The sequence below is a fragment of the Zeugodacus cucurbitae genome, chromosome 5, assembly GCF_028554725.1.
Source record: "Zeugodacus cucurbitae isolate PBARC_wt_2022May chromosome 5, idZeuCucr1.2, whole genome shotgun sequence".
Lineage (NCBI taxonomy): Eukaryota > Metazoa > Arthropoda > Insecta > Diptera > Tephritidae > Zeugodacus > Zeugodacus cucurbitae.
The window spans coordinates 17817902-17844017 of NC_071670.1; the positions used below are offsets into that span (position 1 = coordinate 17817902).

General features: G+C 33.6%; 1 protein-coding gene across 1 annotated transcript in view; it reads left to right on the forward strand.

Moving 5' to 3' along the window:
• The first annotated feature begins 4793 nt into the window (after positions 1-4793).
• LOC105218078 (frizzled-3) overlaps positions 4794-26116 on the forward strand; it is a 33076-nt gene continuing 11753 nt past the window's right edge. The window contains exon 1 of the mRNA XM_011193429.3: positions 4794-5897. Within this exon, the coding sequence (XP_011191731.2) occupies positions 5607-5897 (291 nt within the window). The 5' untranslated portion in view covers positions 4794-5606. The remainder of the gene's footprint in view (positions 5898-26116) is intronic.

Sequence of the window (26116 nt, forward strand, 5' to 3'; positions counted from 1 at the left end):
CTACAAATATTCCTCTTTCAAACCTAAAGAATTGGATATTAAACACTAAGTTGTCTTAAGTGCTTTTCGTAAATTGCATACGTTCCGCACAACACTGTAAATCATTTCTCTAATGCAATCGTAGAAACGTTGGCTAATACGTAGATTTGTCGTCTGGTCACTGGCGTGGGCTTGTCTCGACGCAGTGTCTTCCGAAGTTATGGGCTCTCATAATGTCAATAAATGTATTTATTAAGTTATGCAGCGCGGCATAAGTCGGCGTAATGACGTATTGATATGCGCGAATCGTATTGCCAGAAAAAAATGTGCATAACGACAGTGGCTTATTGCAAAATGTGTGTGGTCGTAGTGTGGCATTGAGCCTGCAACGTGGGTGTAGCTGGCGGAGTCGCAATGGGCGCACTATGAGTATATGTTGTAGATAAGAATTGCCAAGAGTGTGAAAGAAATTTATATGAAATATACTCATCATCACTACTCATCCCTAGCCGCTCCACAACTTCCAACACCTGAGCACATCAACTGCCATTTGCGACGTTTTTGTCCACACATATCCTCAACGTACGGCGCTTCTGTCAATCGCCTTTTGTTGCGCACAACGCCTCATATCTTCAAGCGTTTATTTCATCCTTTCGTTATGCCCGCGAGTCGGCGCTCTCCGCAGCCACATGCGCGCTACCCAAGCTAGGTTGTGGCAAATTACAAAATTCGTTGCACATTTGCAACGCGGCTCCGCGCCGTCATCAACGCCCCTATGTCGAGGCGATTGCGCGCCGATAAGCGGCCGGCGAATGCAACGCGCGTCAATAAAAAACGTATGTTTGTATGTATGTCTGCTTGAGCGCACTGTGTGTACACTCCTTCAAAGCGATTGTTGCGATTTTCTCCAATCCATGCGCCATCGAATCTCCGCGCTGCCGTCGCCACCACCACCTCTGCGCTTTGGCTGGCGCGAACAATGCGCAAAAATTAAAAAATTAAGCTCGCAGCAATGCGGCAACTCATTTTCGATTCCCAACTTTTTGCTGTGCGCCGTCAATGCAATAGCAATATCTGTTATTGTTGTTGTTGTTAATGCAATTGTTGCTGTTTTTTTATAGCTGAGCGTAAAGGCTTATCTCCCCGCCGGAAATCAAAGCGGACTTCAAAGTGCGCCGCCGCGCGCCACCAGCTAGCGCGGCTAATTCGTCGACTGAACGACTGCCGTTTTATTTTCAGTATTATTTTTTTTTTCTTTCTATTTTATTACTTTATGAGCTGTGGTTTTTGCTGCTAGATTTAGCAGTACGAGTAACTGTTGCTGTTTTTCGCTTTTTTATTGCTGGCAAATGCGGTGCGCCGCTGAGTGACGGAGCGCTGATGTCTTTGCAATTCGCATTTTAATGCAATTGCTGCCGGTGGGCAACAAAGTTGTTGCGTATTCATAAATTCATGTCGCTTTGTTGTTGTTATTGTTGTTATTGTTTTTGTGATACAATGCTTTATGACCAAGCGTAATGTCTGCATTTCGGAGCGTTCACGTTTTTTGTACTTTGTTCTGTGCTTTCAAGTGTTGCGCAGCAAATTCGCAGGTGTGAATATTTTTTCAGCAGCTACCCTTACAAATTTAGTATCCATTGTTTTGGTTAATGTATGTAAATATTAATAAAAAAATTAATTTGTGTACACATACGGAATACTAATCCAACTGAATACATACAATTACATTGATAAACATACATATGTGTATATATGGTACTCTATATAAATACACTAGTTCCGAACTGGTTCGTCTGTTACCAGTTTATCATTATGTTTATTTTAATTAGAATTATTGCAAATTCAACATAGAAAAACTCTAGAATTTATTCTTAGAGGGTCAAACCTGCTGTCAAAGTAAACATTTCATATAATATAATATGATAAATATATTTTTAACAAAATTTGAAGATTTGTCTTCGAGAGCGATAATTACCATTACAACGCGGAGGCGAATCGGACCCCAGTTCATGTAGTGTTACTATTTTTATTATTATGATTTTTTTTTTATAAATTTTAATTGATTTGATACAGGATACATTGTACAATCCCACGATGGCCGGTTTTTCGGTACCGGAATTGACTCTTATATTTCCGGGCAAGGGTGTGCTTTCGATCTGTAAGTAATGTACATTGCCCTTATGGGCCTTAAGAAATACATATATATTATCCAGTTTAACATTTGTACCGATTTACTGAATATTTTAGACAAAATAAAATTTCACAAAATTATTTATTTATTAAGAACAATAATTACAATATGCGGCAAAATCGATTTTTTTTGGGGTATTTGACAAATTCCGAGAGAGTGAGTTATAAGTAAAATTTTATATAGTACATATGTACACTTATATTTCGAATTTCGAAATTTCAGAATTTTGCAGTATACGCATTTATTAATTACAGTGTGTAAGTAGCCAAAGAGGTATAACATCTGTCAATCGAGATTATATTACAGATTATATAATGGGCCAGAGTTGGATCTTTGAACAATATTAAACATTTTATATTAAAAAAATTAATTAACATATATTTTTTTTTGCTTTCCTTTTTATCTTTGCATACATATTTCATCCTTAATTCGAGGGCAAGTATTTCGATTTTGGAGGCTATCTTCGTAAAATGGAAAATATATATTTTTGTTACAAAGGACTCAATCTCCCATCAAAAATTTGTTTGTTCCAATACCCAGCTGAGTGTTGTGCAGTGTTATAGTGCATTTATAGTCCGACATCGGCCAATATTGGTTAAAAAATTCCCTTTTTAGTCGATTTCTCATACTGCTTTCACATATCACTTAACACATGGTTTTATCTTTTACTTTTTGATTTCTTTAAAAATTGAAATATAAATTCTTCTGCTCCTTCTAAAACATCGTTTGATTCATATTTGACTGATGTGATTGATTTGATTGATGGTGTAAGGAAATCCATTATTTTTGCTTTACATTCAAAGTTTTATTCAGCAGTCATTTAGAATAATTCGATTTCGTTTTGTTCAACAACTTGTTCCGATTTTTAAGATACTTTCATATTGCCATTAAATTTACCCGTATAGGATTAGCTCAAAATAAATTATTCGCTGTCCAATTCAACAAACATATAGAAAAACCTTCCTGATCTGATGATCTTGCTTGGGAATTTTTTGATAGATTTTCTGTTTGACGTTTTCGTAATAGAACTACTTTTCTTCAAAAGTAACCATCCGATTTTGTTGCAATTCAGCAGCGATTGGCAGATGGAAATTGGGTATATGACGTAAACTCCTCAGGCATAGGTCGACTCTTTGCAAACTGGCCGATTAGTCGACATCGGCATCGGCCAAATTGGGAATCGATCGGACACTATGCATTTATTGCACTTAGTAACAGTAACCAGTCTAATAAATATTCAAACCAAATCATTATATATAAGGCCTTTCAAAGATAATGGCAAAGTTGTTAGCCGAGTTGCGATTTAGATATCATATATCTGACTCTGATGATGTCTTGCTAATCCAAATTCTTTCATTCCTTTTATTAAAATAAATGATTCCTTTATATAAACTTCATTGGAGTTCGCTGAAGTATCCGGGACAGTAGGTCATGACAACGTCTGCAGTTTCTTTTGACTCCATTCGTACGTAGTATGTGGCGTGATTTATTATTATTTTCATGGTTTGAACAATTTTTACTTAGTATTGACTCAAATGATGTAGATCACCGCTGCTTTACTGTCCACATGGAACGAAATTAACTTGACTATAAGGAAGGCAACTAGTGTCCTCCTTAATGCTCATCGTTCCGTACAGAAGGCAAATAAGTTGATACATTTGAAATTAACTTCTGTACGAAGATGATCAGAGAAGAACATTATTCCTTGGACATATTGCGTACTTTTATCCCACGTTGTCGATGTGAGCATTAGTAACAGCGGTTTCTCGATCTTTCTTCAATTACCTTCGTTACATGACGAGTTACATCTTTCAGATTGTCTATATTTAGTGCTTGTAAATGTGCTAAATATTCCTGTTATACAGGATTACCGGGTTTGACCTGAAGTTAGTGCAACTTCATATTTAACTTACAGATGTAGTTCTTATTGAACTGAGAATATTTACAAATCTATGTGCCTACTACTAGAGATGGACATTACGACTTCTCTAAAACCATTGAACCACCAGTGGTGGAGTCCTAATTTCGAAGCACTTGCACTAGTCTTGTATTCTAACAGCCTTGGAGGCACTATCATGTTTCTTTCAGCCAAGTTTCATACGCAAGATTATCATAGATACTTATATAACCGTTCTTATTGATTTTACGGTGCTGCTATTAGTGAATCTTACTTAAGAAAGAATAATAAAGTTAAAACTCCGAACTCAAATTCATAAAAATTACGTTTCCATCAACCGTAAACCTCTTCCACCTGCGCTGAGTGTACTTAGCCGCGAGTAAACACCACAAGTACGTACTCCCATTAGAAGTTCCAACGAACAAAATCAACACAACAAAAATGAGAATTCTATTCGAAGCCACACAAATCGAAGCAGCGAACACGTTCCGAGCGGTATCGACATTATTGCCGGGAAAATAAACAAAACCGGCACACAAGCAAAAAGATAAACTACGAGCAGGGCAGATGAAAGCAAATTTGCCGCGTAGCGTACAAAATCAACAACAACAACACTTGCAACTTGCCAGTCTGATTGGTAAACGCATGCAACATGTTTGATGGCGCTCGAACCGGTTTGAAGCGCGAGCATTTGACGGCAGAGCTATATAACAGCTGCCTAGTGGAAATTTGAAGAATTCTTCAAACGGATATCGAGTGAAACGTACGTATCTACGAGAGCGCGCTCCGTACATGAATTGTTGAAAAGATACAGTGTAACAACAACAAAGTGAAACGTAAACGCGTCTATAACGTGCGGGTGTATATGTGTTTGCGCTGAAGTGCGCGTGCGAGATTTCTTATACACTTTTTGAAGAAAACACACCAAAAATCAACGAAAAACTCATAATTAGTCTACGCGCTGATTGAGTACGTGTACGCGCGTCTGTGTGTTGGTGTGACTCGTTGACTACCTGAGGCACCGCCGCTTGACTCAGTTACATTGGCGGTTGGCCGCTTTGTGCGTTGATTCTTTATTTTTTTCGATTTTTACCTTTTGTGTTGTGTATTTGATGCGCTTGAGGGAATTCCATGCGCTTTGATGTTATTTTCATGTGGTCCGACAGCAACAGCAACAACAAGCAAGCGCTACAAGAAAAGTGGCAAGATAGTATAGTCAGTGCTCCATAAAATCGTGTGTAGCGGGTATTTATTTGTTACGGTAGTGAATGTGTAGTAAAAGGAAACAACACAAAGAAGTTGAATAAACGGCAGAAAAAGCAGCCCCAAAAACAATAAGAATACAATAAGCAAGACAGCAGTTAAATGAAAAGTGCTATAATAATGCTGAAAAACAACACAAATTGTTTACTTGAGCGCTAAAAAAGAAAAGAAAAGTTATATAAATTAGTGTGCCTTTAATAAAACTAACAAAAATTATTTAAAAAATAAATAAACATATAAATAAATCACAACGACAACTTCTTGTAGTTAAAAACAATGCGCTATCACAAAATGAGCCATCCCTACGCGCGCATGCGCTCTGTAATCTATTGCATTATCCTGCAATTAGTTGCAGCAGCTCACGCTGCGAACACCGGCTCGGCAACGAATCAACACATGTCCAGCAGCGGGCTTGTCAGTGGCAGCAGCAGCAGCGGCATTGCCAATGGCAACAATGGATTACAGTGTCAACGCATCACGGTGCCGGCTTGCCAGGGCCTGGGCTACAACATGACAGCAATGCCGAATTTGGCCGGACACACCAACCAGTTGGAAGCCGAACTGCGGGTGGGTACAAAAAATAATAATAATTTCAAAGAAAAGAAAGAAAGGCAATCATGTGTTAACTAAAGTTTTACAAAAACCGTTCAACCCGCTGAGCGTGTATTGAGTTATGACACATTAGTGCCGGATTTGTTACTATTTCACGCTTAAGTTGAGAAACTATGATTTGCTCTGCGAAAAGTGTTTGTAGCATTATTGTGTGGCTAATCAATTTAGTTTACTGTAACTGACAAAAATTTAGAGAATGGTGTATCGAACAGAAAACTGGCTTAAATCGAAATAATCGAATAAATTAAATAGAAAGAATTGCAACTATAAGGAGAGTGTGCGTACTCTTTCATATTGTATTTAAATGGATAACATTGTTGTTGTTTCCAAGATCAAGTAGAAGCAAATAAAGTTTTTGAAGACTTGTCTCACATCTTGAATATTGGATATTGAATAACTACTAGATAATATGAGTTTTATATTACTTCGAATAATTCTTTTAAACATTTATTATTTGGTATAAAAATGATGTCAAGATCATGTTATACATGGTCTGAAAATAAGATTTATTCTTACTGATAAAAAATTTCTTATTCGATCCTTTCAAGAACACTCAAAAACTCAATCTTATAAAATAGTTTTTCAATACCAAATATATATTATGCAGTTTAGAAGCGATGATTCAAAAATATTTTAGAGAGGGAAAACTTGTTGTTCCAATAGTAGACAAAAATTTCAACTAATTTTTAGTATCTAATTGTCGAGATCGGCAAAAGCTGAGCCGAGAAGAAAGAAAGGTCTTGGATTTCCTCTACAGATTTCTGAGTTTAAATATACTGATTACTAAATTTATTTCAATATATCATCTATTTCGTAATTTAGAGGTGTTATAGACTTGTAAAATGAAGAGAATTGCCCATTTTGATCACTCTGTGAATAACGTTAAATAACTTAACAGCCGTTCGAAAGTGGTTTCAAACTTTCGGGGATATTGAATGACCGTTTTTATAAAGTTAATTTGTATGTTAAAGCTGTTTCTCATATTATTATAAGAGTGCTTTTAAAAAGATCGAAATAGTATTATCTATTTTCACACTTTCTTAGCTAATTACTTTTTCATTTAGTGCTTTAATCTCAGTTCTAACGTCCCTACCACAACCTAGTACACGCCATGTTTTATTCAACGATTTCTATAAACCTAGAAAATTTATACTCGCATTTAATTGATTTACACCGCAACACCTCATCCAGCCGCCACTGAGGCCCCCTACCTATAGCTATACTCGTATCCATATAATTGTAGAGCGAGTTTCTTAGAGCTCCGCACATCTGTCTAACTGTTGTGTTGTTGTGTCGCCGCAACGCTTTGATGAGTTCGGTGGAGTGCTGTGTTGAGATGCGTTCCTTTGCGTTTCGCGCGGCCAAATACAAATGGAAAAACCACTTGCTTACACGCCAGCACTCGCATATAAAGATCAGACACTTTAGATAAGCACGCACAACCGTTGAATGACAGCTCAAGTAGTGAATGACAACAGCGCGTCCGATCGGCCGCCTGTGGTCGTACGCGCTGTAGACTGGCAAGCATTTATGTGTGTGTGTGTGTGTTTGTGCGGTCGGTCACTAAGTGTGTGATACTGACTTTATCGGTCGTAAACAAAATTCCCAGAAGTTTCGTTTATACGTGTTTTGTGAAATTTTCTTTGATAACAACAACAGTTGTAGTTGGAAATAGTGTGCGAATGCAAAGTAGTGAATTCTTGACTTTTTAATGTGTATACTATATATGTATCTACATACATTGAGATTACAGTGTATACTTATGTAGATCGCCCTAAATTTGAACCTTTACGTTAAGTAGACTGATATTAGACAATAAATGAAAAGTAGTAGTAAACAGTTATGGTTCCTAGATAACTTAGGCTCCTCCAGAAACAGAACCCAATGAAGTCTTTTGTTTTCTCAAAAATGTTCAGTTCAGTTCCTAATGTAAGAAACTCTAATTTTAAAGTGCTTTAGTTTTTGTCACTTTACATATTTATATAAAACTAGCATATCTTATTGACGAAATGCTAAAAGTCCAACATAATAATGGTGCTGACGACATTCTTAGTGAATGAAACAATAGTTGGTTGGGGAGTAGAAGTAAGGAATGTAAAAGATAAGAGTGATAAAGTTATCTACCAAACCGAAAACAGTTAAACAAAGTAAAGTAAAATGCTAACAAGGCAGCAAGAAAAAAAAAATAACACGAATACTCACGAATTATTACGAATCAAGTGTAACTTAGCGTATTCGAAGGCAATGAAAATGACAACAATGAAGCAACAAATGTTAAAAGTAAATTATTTCTATACCCAACGCATAAAAAAAGTAAGGGGTCCAAAAAGATTTTTAGAGTTAAAAAAAATAATAATAACTAAAAATAAATATATAATAAAATACATAATAAAATAAAAATAAATCATAATAAAATTATAAAAATATAAAAATAATAGTTCAAATGTTAAAAATATTTTTTTTTTTTAATTTAAAATTGAAATAGAAACATTTTCTATATTTTTTTGTTTTTAATTTTGTTGAAAGAACCAAAATTTAACAAATTTTTATAAATAAAAAAAAAAATCATTCCAAATAAAATTAAAAAAATAATAGTTTATAAATTAAAGACAAATCATTATCATTTTGAATTGTAATAATTTTTATACAAAACTGTACGACTGACAAATAAAATATTAATTTCAAATAATTCAAATAAATTTTTTTTTAAAATTATTTTTTATTCTCAATAAAAATTTTATACAAATTTTAAAAATAACAAAAAATATTAAAAATAATTTATAAATTACAAGTGAATTAAATTGAATTATATTTCGTATTTAATAACTTTTATAAAAAATAATATATTTGAAAAAAATGGATCTCAAATTTAAATAATTTCATTGTTTTTAATAACATTTTTAATAAAGTAAAAAAAAATAATAAATAAATATAATAAATAATAATTTTTTATACAAAATAACACATTATTATTTCGACAATTTTTTCTAAAGCAATATTATTAAAATTGAAATAACTTTAATAAAAATATGTTTAATAATTTCCATGCAAAACCAAAAATTTCAATTTCAATATTTTTCTCTAAATTAATTTAATAAAAAATTAAAAAAATTGAAATTAATTTGGCATTCTATATAAAACATTTCTATTTAATTTATACTAAATTAAAAATACAAACTAGATGTCTACGCTTTGGGTATAAAAGATATAATATATCATGCCTCTTATCAGTATAAATATCATTTTATATGTACGAAGGCATGTGTTTGTGAGTGTGCTTTGAGTTGGATGGAAGTAAAGAATCGAGTTCTTTACATTTATATATGTCCGTGTAATTGCATTGCTGTTGTTGTAATGTTATCGCAATTCTTTTTGCTGTATTTCTTATAAGTTATTTGTTCAAGTTGTTGCTGTCAAATTAAAAGACAATTTCATTAAGTGGTCTGGCGTACAATAGTTGGCCAACACATTTACATACATGACATGCTTGTATGTATGTTGATATATACACATATATATATATTTGCTTGTGTGTATGTTTGTTGATTGAGAAACTTTATTGCAGCTAGCATCGATTGCTTTTAGTGTTTACAGTTATTGATAAAAAATATGCAACTTATATAGACTTGCAGGTGAATATGTGCATATAAAGATACACACATATATTTGTATATAAGTATATACCTATATAAATGACGACTTACTTACTAACTTGCGTTTAAGTTACGAAAAAGCTTGAAAGATTTCTTGTCTATTTAAACATAACTTAAGTGCTAACGAAAAATGTCTTAACCATACATATGGATATTTACCTGTACCCCAGCGCTTTGCTTGCTTTTAATTATTTATTTTTGAATTTAAAGCGCCACCTTTTTGTCGCTGCTGTCGGATTAAGTGTTTACACTGTTTACCTTTCTAATGCTCTCATATGTATATGTATATGTATGTAGACATTTCTTCACTGCTCAATCAGGATTAATCAGTCAAGAGAAGTTCTTCAAAAGTGTTTACATACATACATATTTATATATATAAGACTTTTCTAAGCGTCTAACTCCGACATGTTGCACTTTGATTTGTTTGTCTGTATATATGTATGTACGTACCAAGCACTTGCTTTGTAACCAACCGCCTCAAACTATGGCTATAAATACTCACATAGGTGTGTAGGTTTGTATTTCCGATATTATGTCTGCCCAATTGTTCGTCTGAAATACTATTTGTTTATTTGCTTTGCTGCCAGCCACATTTTTTTCTTTGTTTCGGCCACTTCCAATGCAAACAAATTGCGCTCCCACAGGTGATTGTTAGCCGTGCCGTGAAGATGAAAATAATGCCGATATTGTTATTGTAAATTCTATTGCGCGGCACATACAGAGTGCCTCTATATACCTATGTATATGCTTTAGTGTGCGCTAAGTTGGCATAAGCAAACAAAAAGTGTGATTTTGAAGAAGGTGCGTCAATTATTATGCGAGTAAACAACACTTAAGCGTTGCCACACATAAGTATTATACCAATGTACATATATGTAAGTATATATTCAGAGGTATATACATATTTACCTTTTGGCACATGGTTGCAAAGCAACATGCGAGGTAGTAGACCGCACTTTGTTAAGAATCCTGAGATGTTTAAATAAATATTCTGTGTATACAGCAAGTATTTGTGAACAATAACGTATACATGGCAGTAATTACGGTAATTACAATAACAATCATACGGCTAATATACTTATTCCATGTAGCACAATTACTCACAACCGCGGAAAAATGTAAGAGCATTTAAAATACTTACCATGAAGGATAACATAATATTATTACCTTGTTAGTTTCGAATGTGTTATGTGTACAATTATTCTTACGAACAACAAGTTTCTTTTTGTTTTCTAAATAGCATTTTATGATATATAATATTATATTTTTAGTAAAGAAATCTTAGTTTCGAACTTGAGTTCGAATTTCATATTTTTCGAAAAGTGAAAATCTTTATTTGTTTTCTTATAACCGAAAATTATAAATATATACTCGTATTATTTTTTTATTACTATTAATAACTTATAGCAAATAAAATTGATTTAAACTAAATTTAAAAAAAAATATTGGTCCAATTTGGAAGAATTAATTGAATTTGAATTGTTTTGTCACAAATAATTAATAAAACAATTTATTAAACTGCAATTTACGGATATTTAACTCATTTTTATTGAAAAACATACTACTAAGTGAGTACTCGAATTAACGAAAAATTCGATGTAACGAACAGGCCTGACAATTAATGTGTTCGTTATTTCGGAAAACTACTGTAAATGTTTTGTAGATATTTTCTAAAAATCCCAATTGAAATCTAAAATTATATGATTTTTTTATTTTTATAATAAAACGAAAAATCATCAGATTCGAACAAATTTTCGAAACAGCCACTTTGAAGTAATTGACTTTTCCAACTTGGTTTAAGTAGTTCAAAAGAGAATATGGTTTAATTATTATTAAAATTATTAAAGATAGTAAGTTCATCAAATTCGAACTTAGCTTAGAAATCTCTTTTTTCAAACCACTGATTTTTCTGTTGAATTTAAAATAAGGCTTAATAATATTATATAGGAAAAAATATTTTATAAAATTCCAATATAAGTTCGAAACGTCGTTTTTTGAGCAATGGAAAATTTCTATTTGTTACAAAAATAGAATTTCATTAAATTTCTATAAATTTCGAAAAAATACTTATATTTCAAACAATATCTCATATTAGTCTACGGATAATATTGATTTTAATTTTTATTAAAATCGAATTTAACTTCGTCTCTTTCATCTGTTTTTTAAAGCTTCACAATCATTTTCGATTTGCAGTGAATATCAAATTAATAATATCGAATGGACCACATTTAAGTCGTAGTCACTATTTTTATATATTTGTGTTACTGACGATTTTTTTTATTTTCGAACTTAAGTTCGAAACAGTTAAGATTTTTTTTTTTAATTTGTTTAAACAGTACATCATATTGATATTAACGCAGCAAAATGTTTGTTTTTTCAGTTTTGAACATAAGTTCGAAAAACTGATTTACAACTATTATAGCTATCTGTAATTTTTATTGAATATGATGTTTTTAACCAAAAAACCTTTATTTCTAACAGTTAAAATTGATGCTCGAAAAACCAACTTTTTTAAAATTAATAGTAGTTTTTCAATTGAATACTTTATTGTTATTGTTATTGTTTATTGTAATCTTCTTCAATTTGCTTAATGGTTTCGAACACTATTCATACATACATACGTACTAATATTTACAGTACATCTAAGCATATTCGACTGATCCACTCATTATATTATCTACTCGTCTTATCAACTGTATTTCTACTCATTCATATGTATCTGAACATATGCAAGTGTGTGTATGTATGCCTGCTGATGAAATGACTGACCTCTAATGCACCATGAAAATTTCAATTTTTCCTCCGCTCGATGCTGTAAATTACTTTTATCTTCTACTTTTACCGATTGTGGATGCTGTTACAAGCGTGTACATACAAGCATACTTACATAACCGAGTATAATGCAGCAACCAAAAGCATGAAAAAGTGATAGTCTCCTTTTCCAACTAATAAACGCCTCTTCTTTGGCGCATTCTTTGTGTAAAACTCAAGAAAAGGGTGTATAAAATTTGAACAAAACAAAAAAAAAACAGAAAAATTAAGAAAGTATGAAAGGTTGCAGTTCCGCTCATAAGCGGCACAACGCAGCCGAGGCGTCGCAGTTGCTGCCAGTCCTAAAAGTCCATTAGCACCTTCCGTTGCGGCAGACACGGCCACTGGTCTGCTGCCGTTAAAGTATCATGCAAGTGACTGCATGTGTTTCTCATGCATTCAATGCCTTTTTGTTCAATTGCTTTCGGTGTTTTATTTTTTCTACTTGTCGGCTTCTCCTTTTCGTGCGCTGGCCTTTCAAATTGTCCGCATGACGTTTCGTCTGTTCGGTCGGTGCAGGCGTCTGCCAGTGTTTGCGCCGCTGCTCAATGCACTTCAAACAAAATGCAGTTTTACTTGCGCGTATGCCTGTGTGTGTGTGATTGCAGGCCTGCTGGCCGCTGTAATCGAAAATTGTTCCAATCCATAAAAGAATTTCCTCGTTCTGCGAGACGCATCTGCAGCTCGAGCAGCAACGTACGCTCCACTTCTTTAAATTAACCTTTTTTTCTTCCGCACAGCAGTGTTGTTGTTGCTTTTGTTTATTTCTTTTCACTTGCGGCTTGTGTAGTGCACCTTTGGATTGCCCAACGTCTTTGGTGTCCGCCTCTTTTTCATATTTGCTGGACGTCTGCTGCTGTGAACATGATTTCTTTTATTTTCTCTTGATTTTCCTTTCCACTCATTTCGTATAATTGCTCGGCCTGCTGCATTGTTGTGGCTATGCGCTATTGTTGTTGTTGTTGTTGTTTGAGTGTTTAAATTTCCGTAAATTAGCATTTTTCGCTGCATAATGATTAAACTGCAGCGTTCGGTGCAACCCTTCATGGCGCATTAAGGCTTTAACAGTTCTTTCCTTTTCTTTTTCACTTTTTTCTTCCATTTGGAATTTCGATATTATTTCTCAAAATTGGTTTTTAATTTGAAATTCTGTGGAATTGAATGTTAGTGTAATAGGAAACGACAACAACACAGATATATTAATGACCTATAATTAGTGCGTCATATTGGGAGTATGAGAAATTCAACCGTTTTAGTAGTTTAACTACTATTAATGTATTGCCCTGTAGGAAAGCAATAAAGCTTTTGAATAATTATTTAATTCTTTTTATAAAAGTTGTACTTATTTTCGAAACATAATTTTCAAAATTTCAAAATGTTGTTTGATTCGAACAAAAATTATGTAATATAATACTTGGAACATGCCAATAGACACACCTACAGCGAACTGGAGCGCTAAACTATGTTTTATAAAATTCGAACTTATGTTCGAAAAATACTTTTTGAATATTCGAAACACAATTTTAGAAATTTCGCAATGTTCGTTGGAGCACTAAACCTTTTATTTTGAACTTATGTCCGAAACATAATTTTTGAATATTTAGAATTTTCGAACTGTTTGATTTTTAATTTCACATTATATTCTTATTACTGAAGAAAAATCTTAAGATTCGAATAGTAATATAATACTAAGTTGCGCTATATGATAATACTAAGTATAGATATGCAAATAGTAGGACCGACAGCGAACTGGAGCACTAAACTCATTTTTATAAAATTCGAACTTATGTCGAAACATTACTTTCAAAAGTTCGAAATTTCATATTTATTTATTATTACTGAAGAAAAGATCTTTAGATTCGAACTGAAGTTCGAAACTGTTCTCGAGTAGACGACTACCTCTTTCTGGTACAGTCCGATGTAGGGTGACCAAAAAATATTTTATTTACCGAAAACGAAGAATGTATAAAATGAGTATGTTCGAAAGATTGATTAGAAGAGACTATCTGAATGGTTGTTTATATAATTATATGTATATTTCGAAAAAATATGCTCCTAAAAATATGTTCCAACGCAGTTCAAAGGAAATTTTCGAATTATAGTTACTTTTATTGAGCGGAAACTAAAGAAACACAAAGCACAAAAGATCAAAGCAAGCTAATTAAAAGAAAACGCGAAACAAAACATATTTCCAAAGTTTATTATTAATATTACAACAAGTAATAACCGATCAGCTGCATTAATTCTATGCGCTCTACCCACACTCAATTTTTATTTCCGACTTTGAAGTGAAGATAAACGATAAAAACGCAAAGGCGAACTGTCGAACAGGCAATCAATGGCGCTTTGAATAGGTATGCCGGAGGAAAATAAAAATAATAAAAGCGTAATATCAGCGAAGATCAAAGCAGATGGCATTTTCCATAATAACATTAATTACAACAACATTTAGCGTATTGTTGGTGTTGAGGTATATGTATGTGGATGTGCTGCATTATGCCGCGTATTTCATAATAATCTACAAACAGTTGTTGATGAACAGAAACCTCAATGGTTTCATTACAAATCCCATTGTACTCACATACATAAAGTCTCTCACACGCATACATTCATAAATATGAATATCTACAAATGCCTATGCGTTACGCACCAGCGCGGTAGCAGCCGGGTCTAAGTGTACGAGTATAAATGGCATTTCGAACGTTAGCAGATCACAAATGAAAGCAAGCGCATAAAAACTAAAAAAGGAAATAAAAGATAGATTGGAAATGTAGGGAAAAAAGAACGATCATGCGTAGCTCATCTTGCCTTCATTTAGACGAATTTTCGTGCTATTATGTAAGCCCTATCATGCTTTTTGATCTTTTGTTGTTTTGTTGTTGTTTCTTTATGTATTATAAATTTTATTATGCTATGCGATTGAAGTTTTTGTTGTGCAGCACTTTATTGATGCATTAGACAGCATACATATATACAGACTTTTTCTGGAGTAATTTCACTGGGTACTGACACAACCAGGGATATACAATAATACAAACACACACATATAAATACTATATGTATGTATGTATATGTAGGCAGTAGGCTTGTCAAAGTACTGCAGTTGCTTCGTTACCAGCATGTCATGTCTAAGTAGATTTCGTCCTTCCTTTCTCAGCGTTTTCTGTGACTAATAAGCTGACTCAGATCAAATAAGGTCGTTCGGTATTTGTACGAGATTATTACTTAAGATCAAGTGGTATTAGCCGCTGCTGAGCTATCCTAGCCTTTTTAAAGCAGTTAACCTGTCGTTGCATCGCTATCTTTATGCTTCTAATGCGAAGGGTACTTATATCTTTGCTTCTTACTATATTGTCTGGTAGATTATTTTGCGCGCATAACCACAAACAGATTGTGCTCGAGTTTAGTAATCATTTTGGTATTTAGCATTCCATAATACTTACAGGGAGCTTACGATGAAGAATTTTCTTTAACTCGCCTCAAATACATTTTGTTTATTATTTATCAAGACTCTGTCCAGGTTTTTAAGAAATTCTATAATGCGATGGATTGAATGGTTGGAGAATTTTGTGTTTGCTATAAAGTGTACTCAAATCTTTAAAACAATATTTGTAAAAATAATGGCTCAGTGTAAAAACAATATAGAAATATGAATATATTGGTACTAAAAACCTTTAGGTTTCAGAACATGAGTTTATTGGATATTTTGATGTTTAATACTCGAGTGACTAACACGGAATCCACCTTAAAATTTTCCAATAACTTGGCTAACAACGCACTTTAGATGCACACTCTTCGAGAATATAGACTCCGAAGGAGTTTGACTTCAAGAAATGATTACACTGTATAACACTAGGCTGGGTTAAAAAATTGAAGTGCGAAAAAAGCACTTTTTTTTAAATAATTATTAACTACATCATATAAATACTAAAAATCCAAATTATAGATAAAATCGGAATATTCTTCTTTATTCAATGGTACATAATACTTTTTCGTCAAGCTTATATGGCAGCAGCTATGAAGTGTCAATGTTTGATCTTCGAAAGAAATAAAAAATGTATATATCGACTTATGACTCAATCTTCTGGAAATATTTAGTTTGGTCCAACACCCAGAAAAAAAATAGATTTTGCCGTATAGTGTTATTACTGTAGAGTAGAGAAAAACTAATGCAGCAGACGATTCTTCTTAGCAAAAATCGTTTGTAGAAAGTGTTCAACAACAACTCGAGCAATTATTTTACCATGGATAATATAATCATGGGTAAATAACTATTTAAATGCATACTTATATACATATGTATATACATACATATATACTCGAACACATAGATACTAAAAATGTGAACGTACTTCATAATATTTGCGGTCATAAAACGATTACGCGCATTTGTGCCGCTTTTAATGTTGTTGTTGCTTTTCGACTTTGTTGTGCGGGCGGCCGTCGATTCTTGCTAGCTTTATTTGTCTACATATTGTCATTTCACATGAAAATTGTCAAACAATTTTGCCGCCACCAGCACAAACGTACACACACTTAACATAGACATGAATATAGCATAACAATAACACAAACATAACAACAACAATGAAAATGAACTGTAAGCATGATAATAAAAGACGAAAAAAAACAGCAAATACTAGCTAGAAAATGGCAACAACAAAACATTAATTAATAAAAAAGTTAAAAAAGAACGCTCCAATAGGCCCCAGCGCAAGCACAAAGTGTGCGCAAACAACAGCAACAACAACAACGATAAAGCGCTTGTCAAACTCTGTCATATCGACGGCATTACAAAACAGAAACGTAAAATGTTGATAAAAAAGCTAAACTAGCCAGCCAAACCGCTGTTACATACATACAGACAAACGAACATATATACATACATACATATACATATAACGTAGAAGCGCTGTAGTCATCGTTGTAGGCATAGTCGCACATTTGGCCAGCACATTTGTCAGTCTTATGGCATTATGATTTTTTAAATATGACGGATAGCCTGATTTTTTATTGCATAGATAATTTTTTTGTTTTCATTTGTTTGGTTGCAATGCGGCGCTTTTAATGCCGTGGAGCTAGATATGTTAGTATATATTTATGAAGAGTTAACAACTCGACTGATCTTGGTAAAGCTATTACAAATAATCTGTTGCTAGTGTATACTAGTTGTTGTTGGAACCTGCTAAGATCTGCAAATATGTATGTATTTTGTTGCTAGAGATGGATCTTCTAGACTACTTTTCAAGAATTCCATAGTAGAAAGCCCTGAATATATAGACATACCTTTCTTAATCTGAAACCTCTTAAGGTGGACAAACATGTATGTTTTTTGTTGTTAGTGATGAATCAGCTATAGACTGCAGCCTTACCAAACTAATTGGACGTTTATAGCCCTGAATATATAGATTTACATAGTTCTTTTAACCCGACTGTGGAAGCTATTGTGGTTTCTGGGTTCGCAGTTTTGGTGTCAAATATCGATGTTTCTTCAAATTTATTTCTCAAAAATACTCCTCTGTTACAAAGTAATTTTATTCCAGTGGTCTTTTTAACCTTAATTTTCTTCTAAATGAAATTTGTGGCAGTTTTTCAATAATTGTTAAAAAGGACCTTTGAACACTACAAGGTTAAAGTATATCTGAGCGAATAAGATATTAGCAATTAAGACCTCTTGAAACTTATACACAATTCTAAGACGCTACAGGTAGTTATAGCTTATGAGTTCAAAGCCTAATAATGTTAACAAATGATTTTTAGCCATTATATATCAATGTTTTTATGCATATTATATTAAAAATTTGAATAAAATTATTAAAATTTATAACTTTTGTCGCACCAATTTAAAACAAGCAACTTTATCAAAAAAAATGTATAGTTTTATGGTTGTAATATTTTTATGAGCCAATTATATTGCGGCATAGTTAAATCAGAGTCACAATCACAAAGGGAATATAAACGAACCGACACGCCCGAAAATGTTCTTCATATTTATGTGTTTGGTTAGTGGCGACAAAAGTGCCATTAAGTTGTTAAAATTATTGAAAACGCCTTTCAAATATTTATTATCATTATGTGTACAAAACGCTTACGAAGCAATGACACCGGAAATGTACATGTTTACAAACATAAATTGCTATAAAACACGATGTGACTGTGATTGAAGGATTAGAAGCAGGGCCACACAGAAAAGCGTGCCGGAAATGCATCGATGGTGGGGATATATATACTTATAGGTATAGAAGAAAGTATTTGACCATGTCAATGCCTACGTAAATAATTTTTTTTTATAATAATTAAAAACATATTTTTTATGAATGTTCTACTCAAAATAAAGTATAGCGGTACCATTATATTTCTTAAATAATATTACTAAACAAATACCTCTCCCGTGAGTTGTACTCTGTTATCACCCCGTGCTTTTATCCTCCATTAATCCGGCGAGCACTGTTGGCGGCAAAAGCGCACTGATATCGGCATTAGCGCCGGCTAGCGATAAGGCAAACATGCTGCCCGATAGCACCCAAAAGCGCTCAGCTGTTAATGAAATGAACGACAGCGTGTCAATGTTTATTTAATTCTCAAGTGGTGCAGCGCGGTATACGAAAGTTAAATTGTTTTTATTGTTATTAATTTTGCCGATTTTCGACTTCAGTGGTGAAAAAACCACCATAAAAAAATCGTTAAAATTTTATTTACAATACATATATTAAAACAAATTTTAAATTATTTTGTAAAAAAATAATTTTCTTCCCAAAATTGTTCACGCTACACATGCCTTTGTTCCAAGAACGTAGACACCTATCATTAAGTACTCAGCTACTATTCACATACAATTCGTACAAAATATGTATGTAGTAAGAACAGCAATTAATGCGGCAGCTTAAAAGCGATAATATCATGTTATTTTGTTGTAATGAGTTGTTATCGTGCCGACAGTAAGGAGAAGCGCATAGTCACCATGCTAGGTAGAGTTGCCAATGTAAGTAGACACAATTTATTTCAACCACAGTAAATATTAGACGTTTATATCAAACAAATATTTATGACGTTGAATCAAGTTTTTAAATATTAAGTTTTGAAAATAGATTTTGATTACTTGGAATGACGACTACTGAAACTGTAATCCACAACAAAATGTCTAAAACAACAAAGATAGAATTTAACTATTTTGAAAAAAAAGATAACTTCAATTATATATTAATTACTTGAAATTACGATTACTATATGACAAATTATCTGAAATAACAAGAATAGTATTTTGCTATTTAAAAAAAATTAATTACATGTAGTTTATTTGGAGTTATGAGTACTGTAACTGTAATTAATTACATATTGACTACTTGGATTTACGATTACTGTAACTGTAATTAATTACATATGGACTACTTGGATTTACGATTACTTTAACTGTAATTACAGATTGATTACTTGGGATTACGATTACTGTAAATGTTATCAATTACATATTGATTACTTGAGATGACAATTGCTGTAACTGTAATAAATTACTTATTGATTGCTTGGAATTACGATTACTATAACTGTAATTAATTACATATTGACTACTTGGAAATACGATTATTGTAGTTGTAATTAAAATTAAATACAAATACGCTAATGTTAATCTTAAACAATTTTTGGAATTGTTATGTCGGTAATTATAATCATGAATACTCGTATGTATACGTTTTAAATTACAGTAAACAAAATTAATTTTAATTACATTATGTTATTATTATAGCAAATATAACTGATATTAAGTTTAACAGTATGACTACAATGTTTTTACAATTTTGGTTAAATGGAATTAATAATTTGTAATCATGTATTTCGCCTTTCAGAAATAGTACTCATTATTTATTGAAGAAATTACAAACAGTACTAAACGTTTTAAATTAACGCCAGTTCTCTGCTTTGTCTTATGTTGTTTTCTAAATAGTTTTAGTAGTCTCTATGACTTCACTTATTTCAATCTTAAAGCACCACTGAAACCGATCAGTATACGTATAAGTACATACATATATACTTATACACGAGCGCTATGTTGTAGTTGGATATTTTCGCGCACGCTGATTTGGTAGCATGTTAACCCAGTTACAAAGTACACACACTTGTGATTTGTCAGCAACATTTGGTTCACATAATGCAGAGATTTTGTACTTCTTCTATATTTGTTTTGCTAAATGCGTGTCTTTGACAGCTGTTGGCTACATGCTAAGCTATTCGGTACTTGACTCTGCATATATTTTGCTGCGTGTGCCATGTTGTCTTGCGTGTTATATTCACATCACGTTCCGCAATGAAATACTTGGTCGGAGAAGTTTTCTTAAGCCACGCACATTGCATTTGTTTGCAAGTCAACATGCGCAGTGTAGATTTTGGTGCGTAGGTTAAAGTGAGATAGTGAGTGAAGACTCACCAAGTTAGTGGGTTGAGGTGTTGTAAAGTGATCTGAGTGTTGGAATGCAAATTTCTTGCTAGAAAAGTCAATATGCGGTTGGTTTCGTTTGATTAATTTAAGAGAAAATATATTTAATGAAAGTTATATTTCGACAAGCGGTCCTTATAGTTCTTATAGCGCATACAGATTAATAACAATTACACAATAATAAATATTTATAACCCCTTTTGAAGTTGAACAAAATTCCAAAGCGTTATTTTCTTCTACCTCAAGTATTTGCCATCGCATTTCTTGCAACTTCTATAAATTAATATAAAAGTATTTGAGCTAAAAGCGAAATTGCGAAATGTGTAAGACATAAAGAAGGCAATGAGTAAACAAACAACACAAAATGAATGGAATTCTTCAGCACAGCCAAATCCTCAGTTGATGCTGGTTTTGTTGCAAACACAGCTGCCGTAACTGCCAACATTTTGTTGTAGCAATCAGAAGGCAAAAAAACACAACAATGAAGTTGATGATGGCTTGCCACTGACAATAAGCTTGACGATGACGTTGGCGATTGTGCAAATACTTTTGAGAAGCAAAAATTTACCGAGAACAGTGGTCTTATTCGATATTAGAAGACAGACAAAAAGAATTTAGAATTTTATTTTCGAAAGAAAAAAAAAATAAAATTATTGTAGCGGAAAAAATTTTCACTTAATAGTTTTTAGGAATTTTGGCGAGTTGATAGGATATCAAGACCCAAACATCCGCGTCTCCAATAACCATGTTTTTGGTAGCAGTACGACAAATATATCGCGAAAATAAAGAAAATCGGCTGATATATAATATATTTCTCATTACCTCGATCTCGGCGCCACCAGAAATAATTATAGAGTCATATAGTATTATGACTTTTTTATATTTCAAGAAATTAAAGTGTATAAAAATTACAAAAATTTTTGAAAATTTTAAAAATAAAAACTGTCACTGTGCTTAGCCGTCAACAGCAGGCTTGGTGGCAGTACTTCACAATGATTGCCGATCGTCATTTCAGTTTGAATTTCAGCGTAACTCAAATTGACGAATGCTTCCAAGCGAATAGCTAAACTTCAAGCAAAAATGTGAAAATGCGCGGAGCGAAACACAAAAAAAGGAGTCATGCTGTGGCACTGCCAAGACGAAGTAAGCGAAGAAGCAACAATCGAGCCGCACTGAAGCAAAGGGCAAATTGGCAGGTAGAAAGAAAACCAAAAGACTCAAGTCATTCTTTGAACTCCAATAAAAAGCGGGATGCGACTGAGCTGGGCTTACGGATAACGCTGGATGTACGGTTGGTTGCTCTGATGACTGCTGCCAAGTGCCTACAAAGGCTACAGTTCAATACGGTCAGCAATAATACACGAATCCGCCACAGTTACAAAAATGTAGAGTTTATCTGCTGCACTGCCAAAGCTATGGCGTTCAGTCAACAATAACTCAGCATGTCAACCAAGCGACTGCCGCCAAAAGCGAACGAAGGCAAAAATACGCTGCAAATCGCACGTTCGACTGCACATAGTACAAAGTGAAGCGGAAATGCGATAAACAAAAGCAACTCATCATTACATAAGGAATGCGCGTCATGCCACACAAGATAGTGGCAACCGAAATACTTGCAGCAGCGCAGCACCAGGCTGACTTAAGCCGAGTAATTGCCAAAAAGGGTTTAAGTCAGGGAATTGTGAAAGTGAAATAGCTGAGATGGGGTTTGTTTTCGTATTTTTTTAATGAAATGATTCTTAAAAAAATTTAAAGCTGACTTTTTGAAAACGTTGTGTAATTACCAGTGTCCTTCTGGAGTTCAGCACTTTATTTAGATATCCTTCTACAAAAGCAGAATTAGCGCTAAATTCCCAACGCTTTATTTTATTTTCGAAATATTGTGAAATGTGATTTCAACACGCTTTGGCATTCAGCGCCTTATTCAGCAATCATTCTTTTATGCTGAATTAGTTTTGAATAAAGTACTTAATAGCAAACGTTATATTTAATTAGTAAAAGTGTGAAATTTAGCTTTCAAAATGATGTATCATATTCAGCACTTTATTTAGCTATACTTCTGTTAAGATGAATAAATTTAAATGAAGTGCTGAATGTCAAAGGTTTTATTTTAATTTTAAAGTATTAGGGTATTTCAACACGCGGTCTTATTTAGTAATCATTCTATTAAGCTGAATTAGTTCTGGATAAAATGCTGAATATTTGACATTCCATTCCATTACAATTTCAAAATGTAGTGAAATTGATCTCAAAATGATTTATCATATACAGCTATCCTTTCCGGAAGCTGAATCATTATATTTGAATTCAAAATTATGTAAAATTATGACATTTCAACACGCTGGGAATTAAAAATGTCGCGTATTTCCACATATTTTATTCGAAAAAATATAAACTTTGGCTTCTTATTGTTTATCTAGAAGCAATTAGTTTCAAATTCACTTGCAAGTTCGTTGCTTAAGTCTTTTGTTTTCATGAACTGCCTTATTGCCTTTGGATATTTTCATACTTTAACTTACCCTACATTTTGAACACCCCAAGCACTGAAACAACCGCAAAACTCAGACAATGAAATAAGCCAACAACCGAAGGCAACTGATGCGCCAGCCAGCCAGCCAGCCAGCCAGCCACACATACAATCACAGCGTCGAGCGCAAATGTACAACCATAATTACATGGCAATTAAGTTAATTGAGCCTGCGCGCCTTCGCGTGAATTTCCAAGTACGCCTTTTGAATGATAAAGCATTTTTAGCCATAATTTTCCAAAGCTACGTAGCATCTTGCGCAGCGGTGCATTCGTGCTACCGTGAGTGGTGCGCATGCAGGTGTTTGTGGTGTTGCATTTATTAAGAAAAAATTATATAGAAGCATAAGAAATTAAAATCGCGCATTGCATATGCGGACTTATGTGTAAAATTAGACACATTTACGGGGTAATTGCGGCGCATAATGGCGGAGTGGAATGTACAATTTTAAGAAATTTCATAAATTCATGCAGTCTCAAGAAGGTTAAAGCGTTTATTTTTGGCGGCCAGCACTTCTGGATATATACATATGTATATTTCATATAACAACTACAAGCATATACTGCAGCTCAAACCGCAACATATCGCGCTTTTATTGATGCTCACAGAGATCTACATGCGATTTTCGCTGACAACTGATGTCCCAGTAGAATTCTCCGCTCGCATATATCCACATTTAATTGACATTTACTGTCAGCGTGCCAATAGCCGCAGCCGTCAGCACACGGCATACAAGCGACAACACGTTGTACTTACAGCCGACAAGCTGTTGCTCAACCGCACAAACACACATAATATGCATGTATGTATACAGTGTTGTAACAAAAATTTGCAAAAGCTGCAGCAAATAATCGAGTTAGCGACAAGTCCATAAACGCAGATCCAGCTAGCGACATTCACATAAAGGTAGTGTCTGAAAACTTTGTTGCTCTTTTCATCCACACGAACGCAAGAGAGCCTGTTGGCTGTCATTCAAAGCCGAAATGTTGCAATGTTGAAAAGTTACATAGTCAAAGTTGAAGCTGAAGTGGAAGCTGAAAAGTGGAAATGAGTAAAGTCGCAATGCGCGAGCCAAAGCCGCAAATCAATGAAATGCTATTTGATTCGTGTAAATTTGTATGATATTCAATATACAGGGGGGCACATAATCCTCACCTACGAATTTAAATGTATGATTCATGCAAACGATACTGAAATACTTAAATACAGTATTCAATCAATATATTAATATACCAGTTAGATATTGCTGTATTTGGAGACTTTTCAATCTCTCCAGAATTGTATTTTCGCATCACAGTTTTTTGGTTCCATTAAAATATTAATATACCAGTTAGGCACTACAGTTTTTGGAGACTTTTCGAAATTCTCCTACACTGTATTTTTGAACTACAGTTTTTTTTAATTTTTTCTCATTTCTCCAAAAAATCTTTTCTATTAAAGCCTTTTGGAGATTTTTAAATTTACAAAGTTAGTTTTTGAGACTCTTTTCTATTTCATCGATACTTCTTTACAGTACTTTGGAGGCTTTTTCCAATTTCACCTAGACTTTTTGCGGCCAATCTCTCCAAAATTATATTTTCCCACTACATTTATTAGGATTATTTTTCAATTTTCTTAAACAGCTTTTTGCACTACAGCTTTTTGGAGACTTTTATCCATTTCTCCAAGATAGTTTTTGGAGATTTTTTCCATTTCTTCAAGATATTTTTTGGGATACTTTTTTTCCATTTCAGTATAAAATATTCAAATATTGCTGTTTTTCAAATATTTAAGAACACCCTGTATAGCGAACCCGCACGCCTTTGACCAGCAATAAACTATAAATAATCGACAATAAGATAATCTGCGATCTTCGAGAGAAAATCGCTGCAGCAAAGTAAAGTAAATCAGCAAATGATCGATAAATGAATGCACGGCATGGCAAAGCTGAAGCAACGCTACGTCTCTGGAGAATGAATGACAAAAGCGAACGAAACTACTTTGAGCCGCGCTTACAACGATTTCTTTATTTTGCTTTTTACGAAAAGTTGAAGTGGATTTCAGGCAGCAGCTGTACGGCCTGAGCGCCTGCCGCTGACATGGTTGGTTGAATGGCAACGACTTTGACAGCCGCCGCGGTGGCAGTGCTGGTAAACCGCATTTAATGCATAAATGCAATTGACGTTGGAAATGTTGCATGCAACTTGTTGCTGTGGCGGCGAGTACAACCATACACGACCGCTTAGAACGACTTAAGCGCGTGCATTTATAGCTATTGGTTGGGGGGATTCGCTGTCTTGGTTCATGCCATGTTGTTGGTCTTGTGAAGTGCTTATACGAGTGGTATTTGTTATTGTATGCGTGGTATTATTATTTTGTGCTAGCTTTATGTGTTTGTTGGTTTTATGCTAGCTTACAATGGGGTTTTCTTTCGCTTTTTTCTGACTAAGGTGTACATTAAGGGTGTTCATCACTTACTGGCTTCTAGAAATAAAATTTTATTACATTCTGCTTTCAATGTGAGAGCATCACTCAAAGGTTTTCTTTTTGCAAGACAATTCTTCCATAATAGAACGACCCTAATGCTAAAATGTATGCAAGCCTTCCGGTACTTATATATATTTACATAAAATAATTGTTGAGCTGTTAAGCTATCATTTTAGACGCTGCATTGGGTACTAATAATACTAATTTAAAAAGTTAAATTAATTTTTAATGCATATAATGAACAAAGGCATTATTGAAGCAAACCACCACACATCTCAAACTT